The sequence below is a fragment of the Siphateles boraxobius genome, unplaced genomic scaffold (genome assembly GCF_051911475.1).
Source record: "Siphateles boraxobius isolate OS27281-9 unplaced genomic scaffold, OSU_SipBor_1 48, whole genome shotgun sequence".
NCBI classification, from domain to species: domain Eukaryota; kingdom Metazoa; phylum Chordata; class Actinopteri; order Cypriniformes; family Leuciscidae; genus Siphateles; species Siphateles boraxobius.
The window spans coordinates 12,737,501-12,764,054 of NW_027509119.1; the positions used below are offsets into that span (position 1 = coordinate 12,737,501).

Genomic DNA, 26,554 nt, shown 5'->3' on the forward strand with positions numbered 1-26,554 from the left:
ATCAGGGAACCAGGGTTACATACGTAACCTGAGACGTTCCCTTTCAAGGGAACTCGAGCTGCGTTTGAGACGCGATGGGAACCCCATACCCACTACGCCATAGTGACAAATGCCCGTTCTGTGTGAAGTCCTACGCACACTAAGAAGCAAGCAACCTCGCCCCAGGAGTGGAGAGGTCAAGGTCATAAAACCTGACAAATGTATGCGGAGAGGACCATCCTGCCGCATTACACACGTCAAGAAGGGAAACTCCCGAAATAAAGGCCATAGAGGCCGCCTACTCCGAGTAGAATGGGCCCGCACAGCCATAGGTGAAGGCTGTCCGGCCGCTTCATAAGCCAATGAAATAGCCTCGACTATCCATTTACTCATCACCTGTTTAGATGCATGGCATCCTCTCTTGAGTGACCCAAAACAAACAAATAATTGCTCAGATTTACGCCACAGAGCAACTCTGTGAACATAGGCATCTAAAGCCCGGACTGGACATAACAGGTTAAGCTGTTGATGATCTGGGGTATTAAAGGGTGGAGGATAAAAGGCCTGCCGCACTATTGGGCCCCCAACATTTAGTGGGACCTTAGGAATATAACCCGGTCTAGGGTAGAGGAATGCTTTCACCATACCAGGTGCAAATTCCAGACATGAAGGAGCAACCGACAGAGCATGTAAATCACCAATTCTCTTGATAGATGAAATAGCAAGGAGAAATATAGTCTTTAGAGTGAGGAATTTTTCTGAAACCTCCTAGATGGGCTCGAAGGGAGCCAAGGCCAGACCCTCAAGTACAATGGCCAAATCCCAAGCCGGTGCTCTAGATTGCAGTGCAGGCCTGAGCCTCAATGTACCACGGAGAAAACAAATAATAAGAGGATCTCTCCCAAGAGAAGAAGCCCGAGAGGGGTGATAAGCAGATATAGCCGCTACGTACACCTTTAAGGTGGAGGGAGATAATCCAGCAGAGAAACGGTCTTGTAGGAAATCGAGAACTGTACCAACCGGGCAGTTAACAAGATTAAAAAACGTTCTCCACGCCATGTAGAGAACAGTTTCCATTTCGATGTACATAGTTTTCTCGTGGAAGGAGCTCTGGATTGAAGTCGACCTCAGTCGAGAGACCGGATTCTATGAGCTGGGCCCCCTCAGAGGCCAGTCCCACCGTTTCCACAACTCCGTTTAACCCTTTTCTATTATGTGCAGGACCCATAGAGAAATATTTGGCAGAAGTTTCCACGCTGCCAGAAATTCCGATAAGGGAACCAGTCTCTCGAGACTGGCCTCTGGATTTGATTGAACAATCATTTCGGTGCCCTGAAGCGGCGAACCGGCAGGGAACAACCGAACTGACCGTTCTACAACCCTCCTCAGAGGATTGCACGGGGACGCTGACACCTCGGCGCCCTGAAGCGGCGAACCGGCAGGGAACAACCGAACTGGCAGCGCTGCGACCCTCCTCAGAGAGTCGCACCCCAGCAGAACTCCCGGGAGCATTGATATCGGGGGGAATGTGTACAGGTGCAGCCTCGGCCACACCTGCACCATAGCGTCCAGTCCGAGAGGAGCTGGATATGTGAGGGAAAACCATAGCGGACAATGGGTTGTATCGTATGATGTGAAAAGATCGACCTGAGCTTGACCAAAGATCTCCCATAGGAGCTCCACCACCTCGGGGTGAAGTCTCCATTCCCCGGGCCTCAGCCCCTGCCTCAACAGGATATCTGCTCTGATATACGAGATAGTCAGTGTGTTGTCCGGACCCTCCGTCGAGCGACCACTCATGATCACTCCCGACTTGTGAGGGAAGCATCCGTCGATAGCATTATGCATCAACAAGAAACCCCCATCACTGGGCCTGGGCAAGGAACCAAGGTTCTTCCACATAACCGAGGCACGTAGGCATAGCCGCGTGTCGATATAATATAATACGCGAATGCCCTGGAGTCTCAAAGGAGCCAGAGCTGCATCCACGCATTTTGTAAAGGTGCGGGGTGATAAACCTAGGCCAAATGGAAGAACCCGATACTGGTATGCTTCGCCCCCGTTTTTAAAGCGAACCTCAGGAACTTCCTGTGATGAGGATGGATAGATACTTGGAAGTACACGTAAGTACACCCCAGAGGGCGCCGTTAGGAGAAACGATTTCTCAAAACCGTCCCTCTTTTTTTTTTTTTCATTCGACAGGACTTCTTGTCTAAGCTTTATTAGAGATGACGAAAGTCCTCAGATCTTGCCTACCTCTAACTAGCTTAGTTCCTACGACTCTCCTCGCAGGATCCTAGGAAAAAGCAGGCACCTCGGCACCCTGAAACGGCGAACCGGCAGGGAGACCGAACTGACTACTCTACGACCCTCCTCGGAGGATCGTATGGGGACGCTGACACCTCGGTGCCCTGAACGGCGAACCGGCAGGGAACAACCGAACTGGCAGCGCTGCGACCGTCCTCAGAGAGTCGCACCCCAGAGGGCGCCGAGGAGAAACGATTTCTCAAAACCGTCCCTACCCCGGAGGGGACCACCCTTAGAAGCCTGATAGCCTCGGCATCAGGTCTTCTTCTTTGCACTCTATGCCAGTTTCAGGAACATAGATTGGTGAGGAAGAAACCTCTGGAACGCCGCTGAAAGGTTTAGTTTTCTTGAAAGCGGAGCGTCCAGAAGAACAGACATTTTTATCTTTCTTTTTCTTTATTTTTATAATAGAAAAACGTATACATATAAACATATATATATATATATATATATATATATATATATATATATATATATATATATATATATTAGTGCTGTCAAACGATTAAAATATTTAATCGCGATTAATCGCATTAATGTCATAGTTAACTCGCGATTAATCGCATTTAATCGCACATTTTTATCTATTCTAAATGTCTCTTGATTTCTTTTTGTCCCATTATTTTTTCTCATTTTAATGCTCTTATCAACATGGAAAAGTGGATCGGCTTGCTTTGTGCAAATGTTTTTTATTGAAAACAACATTGGCATATATTGTGTTCAATTTCACACTAAAACATTCTTACTTGGAGCAAATAATCTCTCACACAATGTAACACTGTCCATCAATAAAAGGGTGAAAGAAATACTGACGAGGTCCTGATATTGACGAGGGGGCGGAGAATTCGCATCAGCTGTGTGTGTGTGTGTGTGTGTGTGTGTGTGTGTGTGTGTGTGTGTGTGTGTGTGTGTGTGTGTGTGTGTGTGTGTATGTGTGTGTGTGTGTGTTTGGCCATCATCAAGTGGTATTTCAGACTGGACGTGCTGCGATGATGATAGCTCAGTTCACAACGACAAAACACACAGATCACTTTGGTCTCGTCAATGGAACCATTTGGCAACTTTTTAAAAGTAAACGTTCCATTCAGAATCTTATTGGCATCCATTTCGGTGTCTCGCGCTCGTCATCCACTCAAAACTGGACGTTTTGAACGTTCCTATAACATTCAGAAATAACGTTTTTATAACTTAATGGGAACGTTATGAAAACGTTCTTATAACCTAAAATTGTTAGCTGGGGAAGAGGAGAGATTCGCGATTGCACTGAACACGTTTTAAGTGCAGGCACATATTGTCTGAGCAAGCCCAGAGAAAATTCTACCAAGAGCAGCGTGTATCTGAGAGCGCGCGACTCGAGCAGAGAGATTCGTGCTCGGCACATTATATTCCACGCGCGAGCAGAGAGATTCGCGCTCGCGCATCCGGCTCGCAAGCCCAAACAAGTGTGTGCGGCGTGCCTGTTATTTTGTTTCCGGTCTAGCTAGATCCGCTTGCACTTTCAAAACGTCCATGCCGCGTCCTATTGCAAAAGCATGTGAAAAAAAACTACAAAGTTTGCTAGGCCAAAAAGACCGTTAATCGCGCGATAAAAAAATTAACGCCGTTAAAATGGGTTTGCGTTAACGCCGTTAATAACGCGTTTAACTGACAGCCCTAATATATATATATATATATATTCTCGAATAGAGTCAATGCTGACATCCTCACATTCATCTATGTCCTTAAATACTTTACCCACCAGTACTGCCTAATAAAATTTATTTATTATTAAAGATGGCTGGTGGGTAACGTCCGGGTTAAAAATGATGACGCCGACTCGGGAGAGAGAAAGCTCGCAAGCGTCTCTATAATCCAAGGCACTGTCATACCATGATACTTAATACCCATAACATTACTCTAGTTGGACGTTATGTAGACAAGTCACATAAAATACAAACCGGTTTATTCCACGATCTCGACACCTCAGTGTGGAGATAGGGAAAAACCAGTAGTCCCCGACGAGGAGGCTGAGATACAGAGTTTTCCTGTTCTTTTTTTTTATATATTTCATCTAATAAACTCTTTTTATTTTCACTCTCATAATGTTCAGCTGTCCAGTAAATATTTAACTAATAACAGCATTAGAAAAACCTCCTTTTAAAAGCTCCTCTTTATTCAACAGAGTTATGAGCTGCCTATTTATTGAAAAATCAAACATCTGCCTTTTTCTTAATATTTTTATTTGTTTTGTTCACTTTTTCTTAACAAAACACTAACGATACCAATTCCTCAGAACTGGAAATCGCAGCACACTGGATCTGCAGGTGAAAGCTGAGATAGGGCGGGGCCCGTCACAACCCACGCTGTCAGATCCGTTTTCGAACCCCAAAATGCGAGTCGCCGCCGTGTCTAGGCAACAGCGGGACCCGCGCGGGGAGCGCGAACCGTACCGTCCTCCTCAAAGAACGATCCGCGAGAGCGGAACGTCTTCATAGATGGACTCAAACAATGCTCACAATCAGCCCCCTCGAGGACTGACTGAGCATGCTCCACTCCCAAACAAGCAACACAAAGCTGATGTGTGTGTCCCCACCCGTATATAACGAGGGCAGGGAACAACACTCCCTCTATAATCTTGCTTGCTCGCCATAATAATGATAGATATATTGGGCTTGACAGACAACAATAAATAGACAAGGACAGATATACAGAGAGCGCTTGCTGAAGGTACAGAAGCTGTCGCGGTCTGATTTCAGGGCTGCTTTATAGTTTCCTGGTCTATGACGTCACCTATGTCGTTGTGGGCTTCCATTGGAATGATTTTACACCTGCTTCACGACGTAATCACGCAGAGCGTTCCCATTGCGTCTCAAACGCAGCTCGAGTTCCCTTGAAAGGGAACTGCAGTTATGAATATGAATAACTAAATAGATATAATTGCCATTTTTGGTTACATAATAAACTGTTTCTGTCATTTAATTCATCTTAAATGTTTGTAGCTTATGTCTGGGCTGCATAGTCTGATACAAGACTAACTGTACTAAATCAAGTAAAAAAAAAAGTCATAACTGAAACTATTTTCATAATATTTTATTTTCTCCATAGGGACATTTATTTTTAACGAAAACTTAAAGACGATACAAGATAACGATAAACTGTTAAAGACAGACCTAAGCAGACCTGTAACTATCCGAGGCTGTTAATCGTAGTCTATGCGTTTGTTAATGTCATCAATTTGCATTAGCTATCTCAACTACTTTTTTCAAATAATAAGTATATTTGTATTATACTTATTTATTCTAATGATATTTTACTTATACTTTATTTATAATAGGCTACTAATATTTATTATATTATACTTATTTGTAATTTTTAATAAATAAAAAAAAACACTTCTGGCATACATTTGAATTGGCGCCTGCCGTGGTGTATTTGTCGTCTCTGAAATTAGATGCCTGCCAATGTGCCGTAACGTTTAAAGGTGATGCATGTCATTTCTCTGACATAAGTGCCACCTAGCAGAATTACAAAAATGCGGCACATTTTGTAAACACCCCTTTCGCGCGTCGCGCGTGACTCAACTCGACAGCTTTTATGGGTGTTGTGAATGCATCAACTACTTTCATTAAAATGGTAAAATATAGGAAACTTTTAGCTGTGTTGCCATGTCACGAGATTAAGCAACTGAGAAGCTAACACTCTGTCTAGAGCAAACATGCTTACTTTCAGGCGTCGTCCAGACTGCAAATCAGGCAAAAATCTGTACAAAAGTTGTGTGTATTCCAGACTTAAGAGGTATTAAGAGGTGATTAACATTGTTACAGCTGTCAGAAAGAGATCAAAGACCATGTGAAAGAGAGATGTTGAATCTCACTTGCAACCGTACAAGCTTCAATGCAATCATGGATCTGCTGCAGAATGTGAAGAACTTTGGCAACACTTTCCATCACGGTCCTGAGAACTTGGTGATCAATGGTGTCAAAGGTTTTGCTAGGTCAATAAAAGCAATGAGCCTTTCTACATTCATTCCCTGCGTCTGTCAGAGGTAGAACAATTTATTCTGAAGATGCTTTCAGGATATATGGGGTTAGACCACCGGAGCAGAACATCATGACTTTTGTCAGTACCTTGTCTGAGATGACTTTCTCTTATAAACTGTGATAGTGTTCGTTCCAGTTTTGAGGAATGATTTGGTCCCCACATACTTTACTGGTGAGGCTATGAAAATGTCTTTTTGTTCTTAAATTGGAGACCAATCCTGCTTCTGGAGTGCCAATATCTTGCAGAGTTTTGCTCCAACAAACTTGCCTGGGTCTTCATCTACATTAATATGGATACATTTAAAAACAATATTTTCTGTGTTTTGGCCTTTCACCCACACTGAGACAGCATTTTTCACCAGAGCTTTTTGAAGACACTCTCCAAAGTGGAATTTTTTTTTAAAAAGCAGTTTTCGCATTGTAGTTTGGACTATGAAAACAAAGGTATTCGAAAAGAATAATGCACGTTAATCATGTGACACATATTGCACCTATAGTACATACTGTATATATGTTTTTACCGACATGTGCCGGCTACGCACAATGTTTCAGGATGAGAGACTTTTGAATTTTTTTGAAAACGCTAGTGTTTTTTTGAAAACGCTTACTTTTGTTAGATAGCTTAAAGCACTGTTTATTTAATTTGTTCTGTTGTATTCATTTGTCCTATTGTTTTCAATTAGTGTCTTATTTCCCTTATTTAGGTGGTTACAGATCATAAGAAGTCATTGTAAAACATTTCTGCAAAGCAGGAGCTTGTTTAATCAGTGATACAAATGTGAAACATTCAATTTATAATTATTGTCAATACTAATAAGTCCTGCAGTCATCAGGGGACTGAAATAGCATATTCAGCCCATTTCAGCTGGATTGCATTTGTAATTAGAGAGCAGCTGATGATTATTTGATTAGTAAAGGCGATTATTGTATGATTAATAATTTAGTAAAAATAAATGATGTGTACTAGTGCAGTAAATTGGGCTGAGAGTGGCCCTTTGTCACACACACACCGACACACACACACCGACACACACACACCGACACACACACACACACACACACACACACACACACACACACACACACACACACACACACACACACACACACACACACACACACACACACACACACACAAATCGAATAAGGAGTTTTTGGCTTTTGCTGTGTAATGTAAAGAGTGTAGTGTTGGCATGTGGATTGTACAGTGCTGTAGTGTTTGAGTTCAGCTGGTTGCTGCTGTACTGACCACATTCACAGGTGGTGGATCTGAAGCCAAAGCAGATCTTTTTTGAAGTCTTTTAAATTTGCTTATGTAAAAATTGTCTCAAATCAAGTCAAATGATGATGAGTAAGGTAGATTAAGCGGTTCAAAATAAAGGTTTATTTAACAAGAGCAAACAACACGAGAGCATCGGGAAAAAAAAGGAAATATGGAACTTTAATAGATAAGGTGATGAACTAAATACAGACAGGTGTTCTTGTTAATTAATATCCATGCCTACTAATAACTGGCGGGAAATAAAGGAAACCGGAACCTGAAGAGAAATGAACAAAAAATCCATGAAAGTGAAACTAAACAGAACAAAACTTTTCTGTAAACTAAAGCACGCCCCTCCGGGATGGGGGCCATGCTTTACCTCGTGCTGTAAAGTGACTGAGGAGGTGGTATTGGAGCCTGACGAGAGGCTGGTGAAGGAGGAGGCTCCAGTGGAAGGAACCAGGGTGACAATGATGGTGGGAGGATCCAGGTGGTGATCCAGAGCTCAGCCAGGGTGAAAGCCCATGATGGAGTCGACCGAGGGAGGAGCCATGGTGAAGTCTTGGATGACGACATCCGTGGGGTGACCGAAGGAGAAGGAGCCATTGACAGTGGAGCCCTAGGCGTAAATGGATAGCAGATGGGACCTAGCGAGACCAATGCCCTCAGAGGCTGTGATGGAGCCGCAGCGACAACCCCCTGAGGTGAAACTGTGGTACAGGAGAGCTAAAGAACAGACTGAGGGTCGAAGTGAAGCCGAAGGTAGGGCTGGAGCCAGACGGAGAGCAAGGTTCAAGGTGGAGAGACAGCACAGCGAATGGATTGTCCATGGCATATGAGGGGCAACCTCTGACCGAGGTGGAGCCTGTGGAGCGAGGGTGCCTGGTGGGTCCGTAAGGCAGAAGGTCTCTGGTGGAGCTGAGGGTGGGAGGAGCCAAGGTGGAGGAGTCAGGGTGACGAGCCGAGATTGAGTGATGGAATCAGCCTTTGGAAGCGGAGCCAGGGAATCCACTCATTTGGGTAAAGCTGAAGACCACAAGACCCGATGCTCATCCACATAGCATTGCGATGGGGGAGAAGGAGAGGGGTTGACGAGAACCAGCGAAGGCAGAGCTGACAGACTAGCTGAACGAGAAAGAGGAGGAGGGAGAGGAAGGCTGGATGGGGTCAGTGACAACACAACCTCTATACAGGATGACGAAATGGGCATTATGTTCGGAAGGTCAGGCAGCGATGGTGGAGGTACAGAAGATACAGGGCAGGGCAGAGTTGTAAGCATTACCTCCATTTCCCAGTCGATCAAGCACTTGGCAGTTTCCAACTCAACGAATGCCCCCTCTGTCATGGATGTTGCCAGCTCACACACCAGGTCAGACTCACTTTGGGGCTCAGGCTCCGGGGCGATGGTCAACGCTGTCCTCCTCTCAGGCTCTGGCTCATCCATCGCGGTAGGTGTAGGCTCCCTGTCTGTGGTGGGCTCTGACTTGGTCTCCATACAAAGGGGGTAATGGCTGGCTGGGCTCTGGATTCAGCAAAGTGACGATGGATATTGGGTGGGGCTGGATGATGCAGATGTTCTTTTCTTCTGCCCTGCCTACAGTAAAGGAGGATCTGTCACAGAGCGAAGTTGATGTAATCCTCTAAACTCCAGCAGGTGTCCCCCCTTGGGCATCAGGAACCAGTTGTTGTCGTCAGGCCCACACCAAAAAACATTCATGAAGGTGATGTCATCGTATGTCGCTTGGTGGCAGATGTTTAGATACTCCTCCACAGAGTCCTCTAAACTATGGCCAGCCTGGAAAATAAACATCCCTTACATTCCTTGCTACCCTTCCTTGGCACAACGTTGGTAGATGCGATATCCATATTTTTTTAGGTTTTGGTGTTCTGTCACAAATCAAGTCCAATGATGATGAGGAAGGCAGATTAAGCAGTTCAAAATAACAACAATGTTTATTTAACGAAAGAAAACAACACAAGACAGAGTGCATAGGACAAACAATACCGGACAAGGATAGAAAGGAAATAAGGAAATGAAATAGACAAGGTGATAAACTAAATACAGCCAGGTGTGCTCGTCAATGAATGTCCATGACAACCAATGACTGGCGGGAAAGAGAACAAAGGAAATGGGTAACTGAAAAGAAAAAAACCCCTAAAAATCCATGAAAGTGAAACTGGAACATAACTGTGACAAAAACAGTGTAAAAATAGTAATATTGTGAAATAGCTGCTATTGTAATACATTTTAAAATGTACTTTATTCCTGTGATGCAAAGCTGAAATTTCATCATTACTCAGTCACATGATCCTTCTAAAATCATTATAATATGCTGATTTGCTGCTCAAGAAACCTCCTGGTTGCGTATGCAACCCACCGTTCCCTGAAGGAGGGAACGGAGGACGTAGTCGACGGTCGACTGAATTGGGATCACGCTAGGCAGCCTATCATCTTCGATTACTATTGAACGAGCCAATGGAATTTGGCGTGCGTGATTTGTATCACACACTCCGTCCCCGCGGCGCGGGTATAAATACGGAAGTGGATGCACGCACTAGTTGCTTTTCGCTGAGGAGCCGAGAGTAACCCGGGGTCAGCGGTGGTCCAGCGGTAGTGGCAAGGGGACTACGTCCTCCGTTCCCTCCTTCAGGGAACGGTGGGTTGCATACGCAACCAGGACGTTCCCTTTCAGTCGATAACGTCAGACGTAGTCGACGGTCGAATGAATTGGGATCACCCTTTGAACACGCCACTAACGCTGCCACCTTCCAGTGCCTAAACCAAAGCCTCCTGATGCCCCCGCAAATTTAAGGCGGGGAAGGACAGGGCTTAGGCCAGGGAAGTCACTGCTGTTCCTACAGGATCACTGGGAAAGCTTTCCCCGTACATTGGAAGGAAGGGACGCTGCGGAAGCCACATCCAACCCAGAGGGAGGTAACGTGGAGAATACACATATGAACTGGGCGGAAAACCGGGCAGTCTACCATATGAAATGTCACTGGGGTGGCTCCAGCCTAAGACGGGGGGACTAGAGACTCTGCCGAGGGAAGACACAGGCTCGCCGCCGGGAGCCGTATCGTGGAAGAATACACATATGGGGTCGCCGTAGGGACCGCAACATATGGACCCAGCCTAACACAGGTTCCACACTGCTTACGAGTGGTAGGCCTAACACCAGACGTTCCGCACGTCCGACGTCGGAGGGGTGTGGAGGAACTCAACAGGGTTCAATTTTAAGGGAACTCAACTGGAGTAGAAAGGCGCACGTATCCAGTCCATAGGAGGGGAATGGCGCAGCAAGCCGAAACTTGAACCGGGCTCACGGTGAAACTGGCTTCATGAGAAGGGAGCCCACGGGAAGCAGCGGTTCAACTAGGTGTCGTCCAGCCCCCAACTCTAGAATCTGTTTAGCAAAGCATATCGTCAACGCCCAGGCGGAGCACTTTACACTCATCATAGAGGAGCTCAACACCTAAGTGGACATGTTGCATCTCGGATTTTTACCGAAATGAAGGCAAGCACTAAGTGCAACTTCGCATGGAAACAGCCTTCCCTCTCTGCTGAATTCCAACAGATATTTGTAGAGCTGGTCTGAGGTCTATGGCTTGCGTTCTGTACAAGTCCAAGCGAACGGACAGAGAAGCCAGGGCTGGATCTGCCTCCTCCAGGGCAGCGCTTGCAGACTCTCCACCTGCTCCTATTACGGGAGAGGTAGGAACCTTGGGCACAATCCGAGCCGGGGTCTCAGCTTGTGAGAGTTAGCCGGCCCAGACTCCAGGCACAATACGTTGACCGAAAGCGAGCAAGTCCCTACCCTCTAGTAGGGACCACGCGAGCAGGAGAACTGATATAACAGATTTTTTAACTCACTGCCTGCAGTGGCTCAGGGGCGGTCTCTGCAGTGCAGTCGCACCAGGACAAGGCCCAAGAGGATAAAGAGGGACGCAGGATTTACAAGACCTTGCTCCTCAGGAACCTGACGATCAGAACGTGCTTCTGCACACTTCTGCAACACGATGAGCGTCGTTTAAACACCGAGGCAACATCATTTTGAGGGTGAAGGAAAACAGCCTACTCCAACCCATTTTGCAGGAAAGAGAGCACTGAAGTGATCGAAAGCTTTCAGGATCTCCTCTGGAGAGAAGACGAACTCAACGACTAGGTTCCACTTCTAAAGGCGTAAGCACGCTACCCATTTCTAGGGGGTGCTCGCAGAAGTGATGGTATCTATCACATGCCCTGTGATAGCCACCTGAACCTCCGCGTTCAGATGTAAGACCGCCCGAAATATCCGGGGGAAGAACGCGGGTGCCCTCGTGCCCCGTCCCTGAAAGAGTTTTCAGGGGAAGTCAGGAAGGCTGTCGATGGGAACCAGGTCTAGTTGGGCCAATAAGGGGCAACTATGAAGACCTGTCCCTCCTGACTTAGCACTTAGGTGCAAGCGACGGGCGCAAAAAGACAGGAGCGTTTGCTCAACACCTGAGTGTGATAAACTCACTGAGCTTCAGGAGCATTTCTGCTCAACACTTTAGTGCGAAGAACTTCACTGAGCACCAGGAGCATTTCTGCTCAGCACTTGTGTGTGACAAGTTAACTGAGCTTCAGGAGCATTCCTGCTCAACACCTGAGTGTGATAAACTCACTGAGCTTCAGGAGCATTTCTGCTCAACACTTGAGTGCGAAGAACTTCACTGAGCACCAGGAGCATTTCTGCTCAGCACTGCGTGTGACGAATTCACTGAGCTACATGAGCATTGCTGCTCAACACCTGAGTGCGATGAACTTCACTGAGTTTCAGGAGCAATTCTGCTCAACATGAAGTGTGATGATTTCACTGACTTGAGCAGGCGCAAGGCGACCATGAGTCGCAGTCACTTTTAGAAGGCTCACTGGGGTTAAACGCATTTCTGCGGGCCCCGGGGGCAGCTGAGACCCAGTGTTTGTCCAAGGGTAGTCCGCTCGGTTTACACAAACACTGGCGGAAAGATGAAACCGGGGGGGCAACTGAGCGGCCCCGGAATGGTCATGACCCAGCTGGACCCAGGGGATGGAGTCTCCACTTGCCCTGGCTATAACTGTCGTGAGGCGCGATGGCGGCACGATTGAGTAAAGCGGGAGGAGTGGAACAAAGCGCCCTCAGAAGCGTCTGACTCCAAGGAGGAGGTGACGGGTGAGTTGTGATATGCAGGGGAAGCTTGCGCAACGGTCGCAATGTCTAACAACTCGAGGCACGAAAGCCCGTGTAGTCGGGGGTCGCCCAGGCCCCCGTTAAAATACGCCCTTTGTACATGGCCCCTCTGTTGAAGAGGGTTTGGCAGCAGACCGGGATGAACTATAGTCACACAGGGTTAGCTGCTCTGCCACGGTCACCTCGGGACTCAATCATGAAGCTAGCGCTGAAGCGGTCACATATGGAGGAAGCCAAAGGCTGCGACTACCATATACCCCAGGAGCCTCTGAAAGCTCTTTCAGTGGGACCCTTTCTCACTTCACACCAGCTGAACACATCCTCATTGGAGAGACGTGTTAGACCGAGTCCCTCTCCAAAGCTAAAAAAGAGAGACTCAGCCCGTGGGCGAGATTACTCTCTTCCAGTTGACCTGAAGACCCGACGGGCTCTGGAGCACTCGAGGGGAAGGACACTGTACTGATACTGCACCCTTAGACGGAACACACAGGATGGCCTGCGGTGCGGAAGGTAGAGATCTGAAGCACATGTCTTTCAGGTCGGAGCTGCAGACCAATCTTGGGCCAAGATGGTCACGACTCACCACCTAGTAGCACGAAGAACGAGTTTGCAACTGGCCTTCGTACCGGCTGGAGGAGCGGCTATATCAAATCCTTCGCCAGCAGGATAAGATAAGCGCGCACAAGTCAGGAGCACTGCTCCACACTCGGTGTGATGAACATCACTGAATTTTCAGGAGCACGTCTGCTCAACACCTAATGTGATGATTATCACTGACTTGAGCGGGGTAGCCGAGCCTGAGGTGGGGCAGCAAAGTAGAGATAGTGGTGTTAGTGTGCAGTGCAACACTTACCTGTCTCCACTAGCGGCAGGGGGACGTGAGAAGGCGGATGACCGGGTCCTCGAACGCCCCAAGCTGCCTGCTGGCGACCAAGGGAAGCTGGGGGATGTAAGGCTATTACAGGGTCACACCCGCCAGACTGGTCCACTTGGGACTCAGGAACAGAGAATTTGCTCTTTTTCTGAATATGCGGGTACCGCTGACCCCGTTTTTATAGGGGCCAGTGGCGGAACAGACATACACATAACAAAAAACTCCAGCCGGCCCTCCAACCAGCCAGAGGGAGTGGATCGGCGACCACTCCACGAGCAACTCCTCCATCCCTGAGAGCCCGTCCAGGTTCAGCGTTTTCTTTTGCGCTGATGCTTACCGCCTGGCTTGGCAGCGCCTGGAGCAGGCTGGGCGCCCCTTCCGCGGCCGGCTCCACGCCGGAACCTGGGTGAAGGCTGCTGCGATGGTCCGGCGGGAGCTGAGGCGGCTGCAGGCGGACGCCCTCGGCGACGAACAGGCGGAGGATCTGACCTCGGCGGGCGGGTGAAGGCAGCAGCGTCCCTCCGAGGCAGGATGTGCCGGATGGCCTCCGTCTGTTTCTGAGCTGTAGAGAACTGTTGGGCAAAGTTCTCCACAGCGTCGCCGAATAACCCAACCTGGGAAATGGGAGAGTCCAGGAACCGAACCTTGTCCGCTTCTCTCATATCGGCCAGGTTGAGCCAGAGATGGCGCTCCTGGACCACAAGTGTGGACATCGCCGAACCGACCGCGCAAGCTGCAACCTTCGCCGCCCGGAGGGCGAGGTCAGTTGCAGTGCGGAGCTCACCCATGAGCTCACGGTCCGAACTACCCTCGTGCATGTTCATGAGTGCCTGGGCCTGGTGGACCTGGAGCAACGCCATGGCATGCAAGGAGGAAGCGGCTTGCCCACAAGCTTTGTAAGCCTTGCCCGTAAGAGCGGACGAGAACTTACAGGCTTTAGAGGGGTGACGAGGATCACCTCTCCAGGAAGCGGCCGCCGTTGGGCATAACTGCATCGCAACGGCCCGCTCCACCGGAGGGATAGCCTCGTAACCCTTCACCGCTCCCCCATCAAGGGTAGTGAGGGGGGAGGAGCTACTCAGGCGGTTTCTGGCAGAGAAAGGTGCTATCCATGCCCTCGTAAGCTCCTCATGCACTTCAGGAAAGAAAGGCACCGGGGCGGCGGACTGAGAACCAGTACGGCCCGCCCCGATATACCAATCATCCAACCGAGACGGGTCGGGACACGGTGGAGGGTTCCACACGAGCCCTACCGCCTCGGCGACCTTTTTCAGCATAGCTGACATTTCTGGATCTGGCTCGGGCAACACTGGTCTCCCGGAGGGAGGCAGTGCAGCCGAGTCGTCATCTCCAGAGTTCAGCTCCCCCTCCGATGCTGCGATTGACATCGTATCCCCTGGAGGGGCCCCAAATGACACGGCTGGCCTGTCCATTACGGAGGGACCAGCGGGATCAATGGGGATCTCCACCGGTTGTGGTGTGAAAGAGGAGTGAGGGACCCACGGGGCCTGGCCGGGCGGATTACCCCTCACTGTGATCCTCAGATCACCCAGCTTGGACGGCACCCTAGTCTTTCTCTGGGAAGGTAACCCAGAGGAAGAACAAGGGCGGGGCCCAGAGGTAGGGACTGCACCAACGCTTTTGACGAAGGCGAGTCTAGATCTCAACACCGAGATGGTCATGTTCCCGCAGTGAGAACATGACTCATCCACGAAAGCTGCCTCGGCATGCTGTAAGCCCAAACATGCGACACAACTTTCGTGACCGTCAGAGGGGGATAGTGCCAGACCGCACCCAGAAACGCACGGATGGAATGGCATCTTGAAAAAGACGCACTCACACCCGTGTTGCTCTTTTAGGAAATGGGACCGTCACCAGTGCCGGAGCACACAGGGAATGACCGCGGCAAACACTGAATAGTCTTTCAACCAACAGTGAAGCACTCACTTCTCGCCCTCTAACCAACCGTCAACACACAAACAAACAATAGAAATTTGATGCTGTTAAAACAGCAGTTGAGAGCTGAGAAGCTCGCGATCACCGCTGCACCATGCTGTAGAACACCAACACTGGAGAGGTCTTCCTGTAAGAACACCGACACACTCGCTCGTTGAATACAACAGCACTCTTCAGAGAAATCAAAGACGAACGGCTCCGAAGCGAAAGGAAACTAGTGCATGCATCCACTTCCGTATTTATACCCGCGCCGCGGGGGCGGAGTGTGTGATGCAAATCACGCACGCCAAATTCCATTGGCTCGTTCAATAGTAATTGAAGATGATAGGCTCCCTAGCGTGATCCCAATTCAGTCGACCGTTGACTACGTCTGACGTTATCGACTGAAAGGGAACATTTATTATTATTATCAATGTTGAAAACAGTTTTTATTTTTTGTGGAAACCGTGATGTTTTTTTTTTTCAGGATTCTTTGATGAATGGAAAGTTTAAAAAAACAGCATTTTTTTAAATGGATTTTTTTTTTCACATAAATATCTTTACTGTCATTTTTGATCAATGTAATACATCCTTGCTAAATAAAATTATTCATTTCTTTAGGGACCCCAAACGGTTGAATTTTAGTGTAAAAATCAAATACATTTCTCTTTGGGAAGCGAGTGTACAATACAGTCCATTAGAGTACATCATAATTTAGAACACAGTGTAATCTAACTAAAATAATTTGGATATTTGTGGAACTGAACCGATAACATTGTGTTCCAAATTATTATGCTAGTGACAAATGGTGCAATTTTATGCAAAAGGCATGAAAAAAAACTAACATGTTGCTTACATTTAATGGAGATTATCAAACTATCATAAGCCTTTATCTGACCGAGTTCTCTTGTGCTGCAAATTACTCACAAATCTTATTAAGGAGAATTTATTAAAAGGCCAGCAATAAAAAAAAATAAAAAAAAACACTGTTGAACAGCAAACATGTATTTGAAGCTGCTGGTGTCACTGGAGTCTCAAGAACCTCTCCATACAGACTGGCAGTTGTGCGTAAAGTTGCATTTCAGCCACCTCTAACCAAAGCTAACAAATAGAAACGTTTTCAGTGGGTGTAATCATTTGGTACACAGTGTAAAAGAATTTATGTGACATTTTAAAAAGGCTAGTTATTGCTTTAGTTCCACAGAACTTTGTTATTTTCTGTTTCATAGTTTGTTGAGCCATTTTGCCGTCTTTGATGGATCACCGTTCCCTAATACAAAGCAACACAAATCAAACCAGTCATTTCTCTTTATATTTCTACTTCTCTCTTTTCATCTATGTATCTATATCTATCGCTCTCCGGTGCTGTTTATTATCTGGAGCTGAATGTCACACTGAATGGGTGTGTTGAAACAGATTCATCTGACTATACAGTGTGATTTGTGTGTATTTGTGCCTGTAAAACCAAAAAGGTGTGCATTTCTTTGAGCCTTTCAGATTCTTCACACACGGTAATGGCCAAAAGTGATGTCCGGAGGGGATATTTGTTTTATATTTAACCCTAAAAGTTAAATTAAACCATCAAAATATGAGAAAAATATTTCATATTTTTTCAATATTTTAAATATGAGGGAAGAACAAAACACTAAACTTGGTCAAAGTATTAATGTAATAAATCTTTTTGGCAAAAAAAGGCAAACTACAGCTATAGATTTGAAATTACTATTAAAAAACAAATGCATAGAAAAAAAAATCTCACAGGAAAAAAAATACATTGGCTACAGTATAATCAGTTACTAATATTTCGCTGGTTCATGGTTGTTTTTGCATGTGTTCATAATTTCTTTGTATGACAACCTGGCCAAAAATAATGTCCACACAATTTGGCATGTTTCATTGCATTATCACAAATAAAACTATTGACTTAAAGCACAAAAATGTAAAATGCTTACCAAATCTTTAATAAGGGTGAAGATGTCAATTTTCCTAGGCCGGACATTTTTGGCCACTAATTTAAATACAACTCTCTAAAAAAAAAAGAGTTAAACATGTTTTCCATTTCAAACCAGTCAGGTTTTTATAGTCAAGTCACTCACGGTGTCCAGATTGTTGCTTTACAAGGTCCAACATCAGCATCTCTCAATATAAACACGAGTTTATTTGCCAGATTCTTGCGTTCTCTGCCTTTGAGAAGCGCAGACGCATGATATTTCATGATATTTCTGCTCTCGGCAAGTCAAAGGACATTTCCTTGAACTCCCACTTTCTCGTCATACAGACAGAGCAAAAATAATGCTGGCGCAGAACCCCACGGGTGTCTGGTTTCACTGCGAGCTCCAGCAAATACAAAAGAGAGGAAACTTTTCTATACAGGGAGTGAAAGAGTGAGATCTGAGTGGCACACACATATAAAAGCGCCTATATATAGAGCACCCTGTTTTCCAGTGCACCTGCACTTCAAACACATCCTATCCCATTCAAATGTGAAAAAGCCCTTCAGAAATCCACGTTTGCAGCTGAACTTTGATTGTTTTTGCACTGAATGTGTGTTTCCGTCTTCTAGGTCGTACAATAATTCTGTCTACCCATCACATGGATGAAGCGGATATTCTGGGCGATCGTATTGCCATCATCTCGCATGGGCGCGTCTGTTGCTGTGGTTCCTCACTCTTCCTCAAGAAGAAATACGGTAGAGGCTATTACCTCACGCTCGCACGGGGCAATCAGGATCAAGTCACCACGCAACGGTGCCCATCGATTAAAGAGGTAAACTGGCCAAAGCAACACTCAAAAGTCACCCCACTAGTCAAATGTTTGGACACGCCTACATATTCCTTATTAGTGCATTATTTTAAATTCCTTAAGTGCATTATTTTCTTAGGTTTTGTTTTATTTGAACATTGAGTTTCTATGTACGAAGAAATCCATACGGTCCAACAAAAAAAGAAAACAATCAGTATTATTTAGTATTTTGTTAGTTTATTTATTAAAATGATAATACATAATGTAATAAATAAATATATTAATTTTAAAAAAATATATATATATACATAGAAACTTAAAAATATTGTATGTGCTTTTTATTCTTTAAAAAAAATCCATTTAGGTTTATTTCATTTCCGTTTTAGTAATTGTAATTTGAAATGTTACCTTGACAACTAACTGAAATAAAATAAGTTTGGTTTTTCATCTAATATTTATATTTGATTTGAATTTGGTTATATTCAACTCAAATCAAACTTTATTGAGGGATTTGGGCAAATGTTTCACATTATATTAAACTTTAATTGTATTAAAATGTAATTTAAAAAAATAATATTCACTTGTTTTCTCTGCATTTCAATGTGGAAACAACAACAACAAAAACATTAAAACAAAAAGATAAATTAGAAATGAAGATATGCTTCAATGGCATGTTTCCCCTTGAAATAACATAAAAATAACAACAAAATTAAATCAAATCTAGATTAACTAGTTGATGAGTCATATCCCATCCCTACTAGCAACCAACCACACGACTATCATTTTAGTAGAGTAGAGTTTAGCATGGTCAAAAATGTAAGTTTTTAATTTTGCATTTCATATTTTGTAGTGTGATAAATTCAGTGTGGATGAGGGAATATGCAGTGACAGCATCAGCAGTCTGGACCCACCAGGTTTACAGCTCACACACACACACACACACACACACACACACACACACACACACACACACACACACACACACACACACACACACACTCTAATAAACACACACACAAACACACACACAGTGTCATTATGTTTCTGTATAAATGTATTTTTATGTTCCTCCTGATCAGATGTGGCGGATCTGAGTCGACTGGTGCGACGGCACGTGCCGGAGGCCGAGTTTCTAGAGGTCGTAGGTCAAGAGCTGGTGTATGTGCTGCCCTACACGGGCGCCAGAGACGGGAGCTTTGCTTCCCTGTTTAAAGAGCTGGACCTGGAGAAAAGCACTCTGGGTATCACCAGCTACGGGATATCAGACACAAGCCTGGAGGAGGTACATATAGGGGTCACATAGGTGACATCTACTCTTGTGGCCAACACTTTATGGAATAGGGATATATCTAATACAGAGGAACTTTTACCAATGCATCTGATATGTATCTGCTTACATTTCACATTCGATGAGCAAATGCTACTTTAGCTACAGATACTTGTCTTCGGATCAATGTATCACAGACTATTTAATTATGATTAGTGCTGCACGATTAATTATTGCAATCGCAATGTCAAGCCTTTGTGATTATATGACGCAAAATGCTGCGATTTTATGAAACAAATAAATGCATGTGTGGACATGACAACCCATTCTCTCTGAAAGCTGTTTGCCCATTTTCTACACCGCTAATACAAAGACGATCAGTCAGTTTCAGTTTAAGTAGTGGCAAGTGTGGCGCTTATGGTCACGTCTGACTTTCTCCGGTGTGCAGCGCGGAGAACAGGTGAAGATGGATGCCGAGCAGACGGACACTAAACTGGTGGCCAGAAAAAAAATATAGGCTACCTCTGTTATATGGCGATATTTTGGCTATAAGATAACCGACACTGAGCAGAGAGAGCAGGGCTGCCAACTCTCACTCATTCATCGTGAGACTCACGCAATTGCCACTTTTCACACGCTCTCACGCCACACATCCATTTTCTCACTCAGAGAAAAATCGAGAAGCAAAGAGGACACTGACACCGACAGACTAGACAGAGCAGGTTACTTTTGATATAAAACAAATTCTCAGCTCTCAGATTCTGTCAATTTTATTACAAAATTCAAACACTAGCATTTTGGCGCTTGTAAATGTGACGTGACAGATCGTGGTCGTGAACCGAACATCTCTTACTCTTTAGTTAATAGTAAATAAACACGAATGAACAATAGGTGTGTTGAAAGATACAGTACAACTTACCAAAATGTTTATGCCTCATAGTATCGATCAACCAGTTTTTTTCAACCGCGGAAAGAGGTCAATAATAGCTGGAGAACAATGTCACATAACGTTACATTTACCCCAGGAAAGCCATTTGATAGCACGTTAGTTGGCTAAAGTATTTTGCTAAATATGTGCACTATATTAAATATTTATTATATTTTTACTTATATCATTAAAATATTGTAAAATTGTTAATAAAGCCTAGTAAAAACCACATATTTAATGTGAAGAAAAATGAACATCTACTGTACCTAATATTTTTCCAAATGAATCAATATTGAATCACAATCGGAATCAAATCACAAGATTTGAATTGAAATCGTGAAATTTGTGTCAAGCAATAATACAAACAATAGCCTACTAGTCATTCCATGTGAGCATTGTGACATGTTGTCACTTAACTTAATTCTGTTTAGTTACCATTTTAATTAGCATACTTGTTCTTATTTATTGTTCTATTTATTTTATACTATTATACTATATTGAGACAATAACAAGTTTGCAGTAATGCCAAGATGTCATTATTTAATTTTGTAAAAAATATTATTTTGATTTGAAAACGCCGTGCATTTAAGTTGTTGTTGCTAGTTTGAGATGAAAAATACACATTTCAGCATTATCACTAATCTGTGTGTGCATTTTCCTTGAGAACCAAGCAAGTTGACTCATGAAACCATTTGTTTATTATATCGCTATCGCAATCGCAATATTGACCTAAATAATCGCAATATGACATTTTCCCCAAATCGTGCACCCCTAATTATGATATCAAAGATCATTACCCAAATCATGCCTTCAGTTTCCCATTCCCCTCTTCTGTCCCTCTTTTTTACTATAAACACATCAGTTATGTGATATTTTCAGTTCACTTTATCAAAAGGGTTTTTACCAAGAGACCAGCAAACCAGTTTGTTAATTTGCACTTTGAATTTAGAGAAATATCCCAGATTTATTGTGTTTAATGCTCAATGCTGTTGGTCACCTCAGAAAAGTATTATCATTAATATAAAATTTCATGATTTCAAAAATCATAGCGCTGGTAAAAACAGTAATATTGGGAAATATTATTAAAATGTAAAATAACTGATTTTTATGAATATATATATATATATATATATATATATATATATATATATATATATATATATATATATATATAATTTATTTTTTCAGGATTCTTTGATGAATAGAAAGTTAAAAAGAACATTTTTTTTTATAGAAATCTTTTGTAGCATCATAAATGTCTTTACTGTCTCTTTTGACACATTTATGGCATTCTTGTTTAAGAAAATAACAAATTTCTTAAAATTAAATAAAAAACATTACTGACAACTTGTAGGCTAAACAGTTGTGAAATTGTCCAGATGAAACTGTGGAATAACAAAACGTGTTTAATTTCACAGATCTTTCTGAAGGTGGCTAAAGACACAGGTGTTGACGTGGAATCTAATGGTAACATCCTTTCTGAAAATTCACTCCATTTTACACTTTAACATACAGTATAACCATCTCCAGTAAGTTTATCTGAGACATATTTTAGGCTATGTTCATTGTTCACATTGTCAGTCCAAATCCGATTATTTGTGTGTCCGATTGGAATCTAAATTATTGACTGTCCACACTGTGTATCGCAACTGTTCAGATCTGCGTGGTTCTCTTTCGTTTTCCAGAATCGCACTGATTTCGATTGCAATGATGTTGCGTTGGTAGGAATATGCAAAAAACAACAACAAACGCAAAATGGAGAGGTATTCAATACAGATGTTTTCTTATTTACAGCATGACAATGTGTAGCCGGCGTGCTGGACTACTGCATCTTCTTTATACTTCCGCCTGGCTCCACAGCTCACCGTTGTACTATTTTTGAAATATAATGAATAGTAATGGGGTGGTGATGGCGCAGTGGATAAGACACATGCCTTTGGTGTGAGAGACCCGGGTCCGAATCCACTGTGAGACACCAAAGATCCCTGAGCAAGACACTTAACCCCTAATTGCTCCAGAGGCGTGCAACCTCTGACATACATAGCAATTGTAAGTCGCTTTGGATAAAAGCGTCAGCTAAATGAATAAATGTAAATGTAAATGAAACGACAGGGGGCGACTCGGTATAATTGTCCTCTGAACATCAGGAATCAGTGGTGAGAAGAAGAAAGGTACACTCGTGATCGTTTATTTTAGTACAACACTTCAGTACACCAAAACCACACTACAAAAGAATCATGTAAAGCAGTAAACCTTGAGATTATAACTTGTGACATTAGAAGAAAAAAATGCGTATGAGAATGTGAACTACAACTAAATTAACGTTATCTTACATATTTTCATTTAGTTTTGTGAACATTTTTATAAAACATGGCCATTTTTTTTTTTTTAAAGGGGTTATGTCTGTTATTGTATGCTCATTTTGTTAATGTAAGCAACTAATTTAGACGCAAGAACTGGGTATCGGCACTGTGAGATGTACTTGCTCGGCTAGATTCGGCTCTATAAGTCGTGCATCTTCGGATGCGGAGCCGCGTGCGCTGTTACAAAAAAAGCCGTGCACGCAGCCACGCGAAATGGGGCCTTGCGCACCCAACGCGGAAGACCGTCCACACCGCAATGACGTAATTTTTGCCGCGCACAACTTCGCGCTCGTGCGGACACGCCAAGTATGCTTCACAAATCCCAATGCGCATACTATCCACCCTATCTGCCCTGAATATTGAAAATTACTAATGTAACATACTATTTAGGATGGATAGTATACACATTGGGATGCAGGCCTAGATTTATACCCTGCAGCGGCAGAAACGCATGTGTGGTTTTATTCTGTGCTATCACCTCTCCACTGGTCTCATAATTCAACATGTCTCCATTTATATTGTAATTTTCTGCTCGACCGGGACTTTGCAACAAGCTTCTGCAGCGACTTTCAACATGTTTCCTATAACACTGTCTGACATATTTACGTTTTACGTGGCCTGAGAAAATGACACAAATCACGCGAAATCCGATTAGAGTGGGCAGACTGAAACAGATTTCCAGGAATTCGATTTTAATAGGATTTCAAACCACTTGAATGTAGCTCGAAACGGATTTGTAAACATCTCATTTCATTTGATTTTTTGCAGTTTACACTTGCTAAATATGATCGGATTCCAATCGGATATGTACAAAAATCGGATTGGGACTGATAGTCTGAACGAGGCGTAGACCATTTTCCACCCTTTCTTTGGCTATGTTCAGACTGCAGACAAATTGGATTTTTTCTCAAATCATATATTTTCAGGCAGACTGTTCACTCTATTAATTGCAAGTGATCAAATAAGAAGTGTGTGTCCAGACATAACCAACCTGTCTGATATTTAGGCCTAATTTAAGATGTTTGTATTTGAATTGCATCTAAAAAATGTCCTTCAATTTGTATTACACAGTTTAAACATAAATAAATCTAATACACTTATTGTTATGCATATTTGTCAGTCATGAATATGAAACGGGTAAGATTTCTGATCATACTAATAACAGATTTTTTTTTTAAATACACAATTACCAGGTTTATGTTTTTATCATCAATAAGTCAAATTTGTTTCAATCACATCCATTTTAACTAAATTAATATATCTTGTTCCACAACTAGACATATTATAGACACATAGACATATATGTCCCTACTAGACATATATGAGTAAATGCTTTTTGAAAATGATTATTTATATAAAAATAAATAGATGCAAATAGTTAATAACTGTCATGTTTTTTATTTATTATTTATTTTTTTATTTTATGCATGCAGAAATTTTTATTTCTAAATTTTTGAAGTTTCTTATATGTGTAATTGACAAAGTATGCACCACATTAATTGTATTAGTTTGTTAAAACTGTGTAATCCAAATGGATGGAATTTCTTTTATGCAATTAAATGAATTACATATTTTTGAGTGCATCCCCTCTTCCATCTTAGCTGCACTCACACACAATCTGTATGTTTGCGGTTCAGTTCGATATAGTTTTTAGCTGTCTTATCCTTCAGAAACAGCCTCTTTGCAAAACTGTATAACATGGTGGCAGTTACATCAAACAACTGTACTGAAATGTGCCACTCAAACTGAAAAGATCAGACTGAAATTATCTGGGATCTTGTTAAAAATAATTGTAAACCTCTAGTTTCGAACAGTGGGATCCTTCAGAGTGATATTCTTTCTATTTAAGAGCCTTACGGTTCATCTCAGATAAGAACGGTCCACTCGAATAAGAGCTAGGATGAAGTGTTGCAATTGTACTCTCCTGTCTCACCTTGGAGTGTGTGTGATTGTGTGTAAACGTGTGTTAATGCCCCCTCAGATAAGAACAGGCCAGATGAATAAGCTGGAAGTATCGCACCCGCACTCCTCCAGAATAACCTCTGCTGTGTGTGTGTGTCTGTTAATTTCTCACAGATAAGAGAGGAAATTTTGAACAAAAGCCCAGAAGCAGCTCAAGGATATCAGGAATACAGACTATCAGCTCAGTATTGGAATCCAAAGATGAAAACACAGTGAAAAATGGTACGCTCAAACATAAACACTTATACTGTATGTGTTTGAAAAAAAGAAAACAAAAAACATAATGACCCGTTCATTTACAAACCAATCTTTTGAAAACTGTAAGTGATACTAAAAAAAGAATGACGTTGTTTAATATTTCTGCTCTATATTGTTTTCCCCTTGTTTTGAAACAGAGGTGAAGGTTAGACACACTGGTCGTGTAGAAGGTAAGTAAAAGTTCTTCCATTTTTCATCTGGAAACTGTAGTAGTGAGCTAGCTGTAGTGATGAGGCAGCTTTAATAATTAAGGTTGCTGTAAGCTGTAATAGTGAGGTGGGCTGAAAAGTAAGTTAACTGTAGCTGGTTATGCGCAGTTTAGTGGTGCTACGGTAATACCATGGTACTCTAGCTTCAAACTAATGATTGTTTACATCATTGGCATGTTTTTTTGAGGCCAGTGCTGCATCTGGAGCCATTATCATAGGACACTAGATAGAGCACAATGGAATGGAACATAACATGTATGTTGAGACAACCTTTCTAAAGATGAACTCTTTCTAATTTGGCAGCATCTTAAAATGTAAATTGCATGGTGCTATACAATGTAAAAACAATACGATGTGACAGTGGCCATAATGTCTGTCTGATGCATGTGTACATAAGGCCAGTAATAACAAAATAACATATATGGAAAATAAGAAGTAAACTGCCCCTTAATGGGCACATGAGCGCCTGCTGTGATGGTTCAGTGGATGTTAGTGGGGCCTGGGTTCATTTGGAGTGCTCAGATTTGTTACTGTAGACATAACTTTGACACAAATGAAATTCTTCCTTCAGTTTTCTGTGAAAATGCATACATTTTAAAGTATTAATACAACACAACAGGCCCTGCAATAACAACACATCCAAACAATATGAGTGGTACTACACTACTACTTATTATCATGGCACTTTTGCTGTTATCATACCAAGAGACATAATTTAGTTATTGTTAAAAAATATAATAATAATAATAATATGAAAATGAATAAATAAAAACCTAGCAGTAACAGTCATGCAGCTGTAACAGTCAGGTAGCTGTAATAGTGAGATGGCTGTAATAAGGGGCTTTCGCACCGGGTAGTTCTACGAACACCAGGGTGTTTCCCGAAAAACTAATGGTTCCCTTAGGAAACTTTTCCTGGTTGCATTCGCACCACCAGTAGGAACTCTGAAGTTGTGACTTATTATTTTGACAGCGCTGAGAACGCCAGCAAGAGCCTGTGCACACAGTGCTCACATTCTCCATGGTCATTAGTTTACAATCAGTCTAACAGTCCTGTCTAATACGTTATTAGATAGAATTGTTATAGATTAAAAATAGACAGTTTATGAAAAGGTATTAGCATATGCCGTATGGTTGATATCCAGTGTCGCTTGCTGAGCAGAAATACTTAATCGTGTTTGGTTTGGTCCCCTCAAAGTTGCGTTGGATTTTCTACTTTGCGTAAAGCTTAAGAGGCCAATCTATCACTGTTTTCCATGTTC

General features: G+C 43.3%; 1 protein-coding gene across 3 annotated transcripts in view; it reads left to right on the plus strand.

The window, feature by feature from the left end:
- The window catches only part of LOC143710818 (phospholipid-transporting ATPase ABCA1), a 272,481-nt gene that overhangs the window by 159,334 nt on the left and 86,593 nt on the right, over window positions 1–26,554 (plus strand). For all 3 annotated transcript variants that reach the window (XM_077202050.1, XM_077202051.1, XM_077202052.1), the window contains 6 exons: window positions 18,128–18,330; window positions 19,157–19,220; window positions 19,386–19,588; window positions 21,920–21,968; window positions 24,941–25,048; window positions 25,222–25,254. In XM_077202050.1, the coding sequence (XP_077058165.1) occupies window positions 18,128–18,330; window positions 19,157–19,220; window positions 19,386–19,588; window positions 21,920–21,968; window positions 24,941–25,048; window positions 25,222–25,254 (660 nt within the window). The remainder of the gene's footprint in view (window positions 1–18,127; window positions 18,331–19,156; window positions 19,221–19,385; window positions 19,589–21,919; window positions 21,969–24,940; window positions 25,049–25,221; window positions 25,255–26,554) is intronic.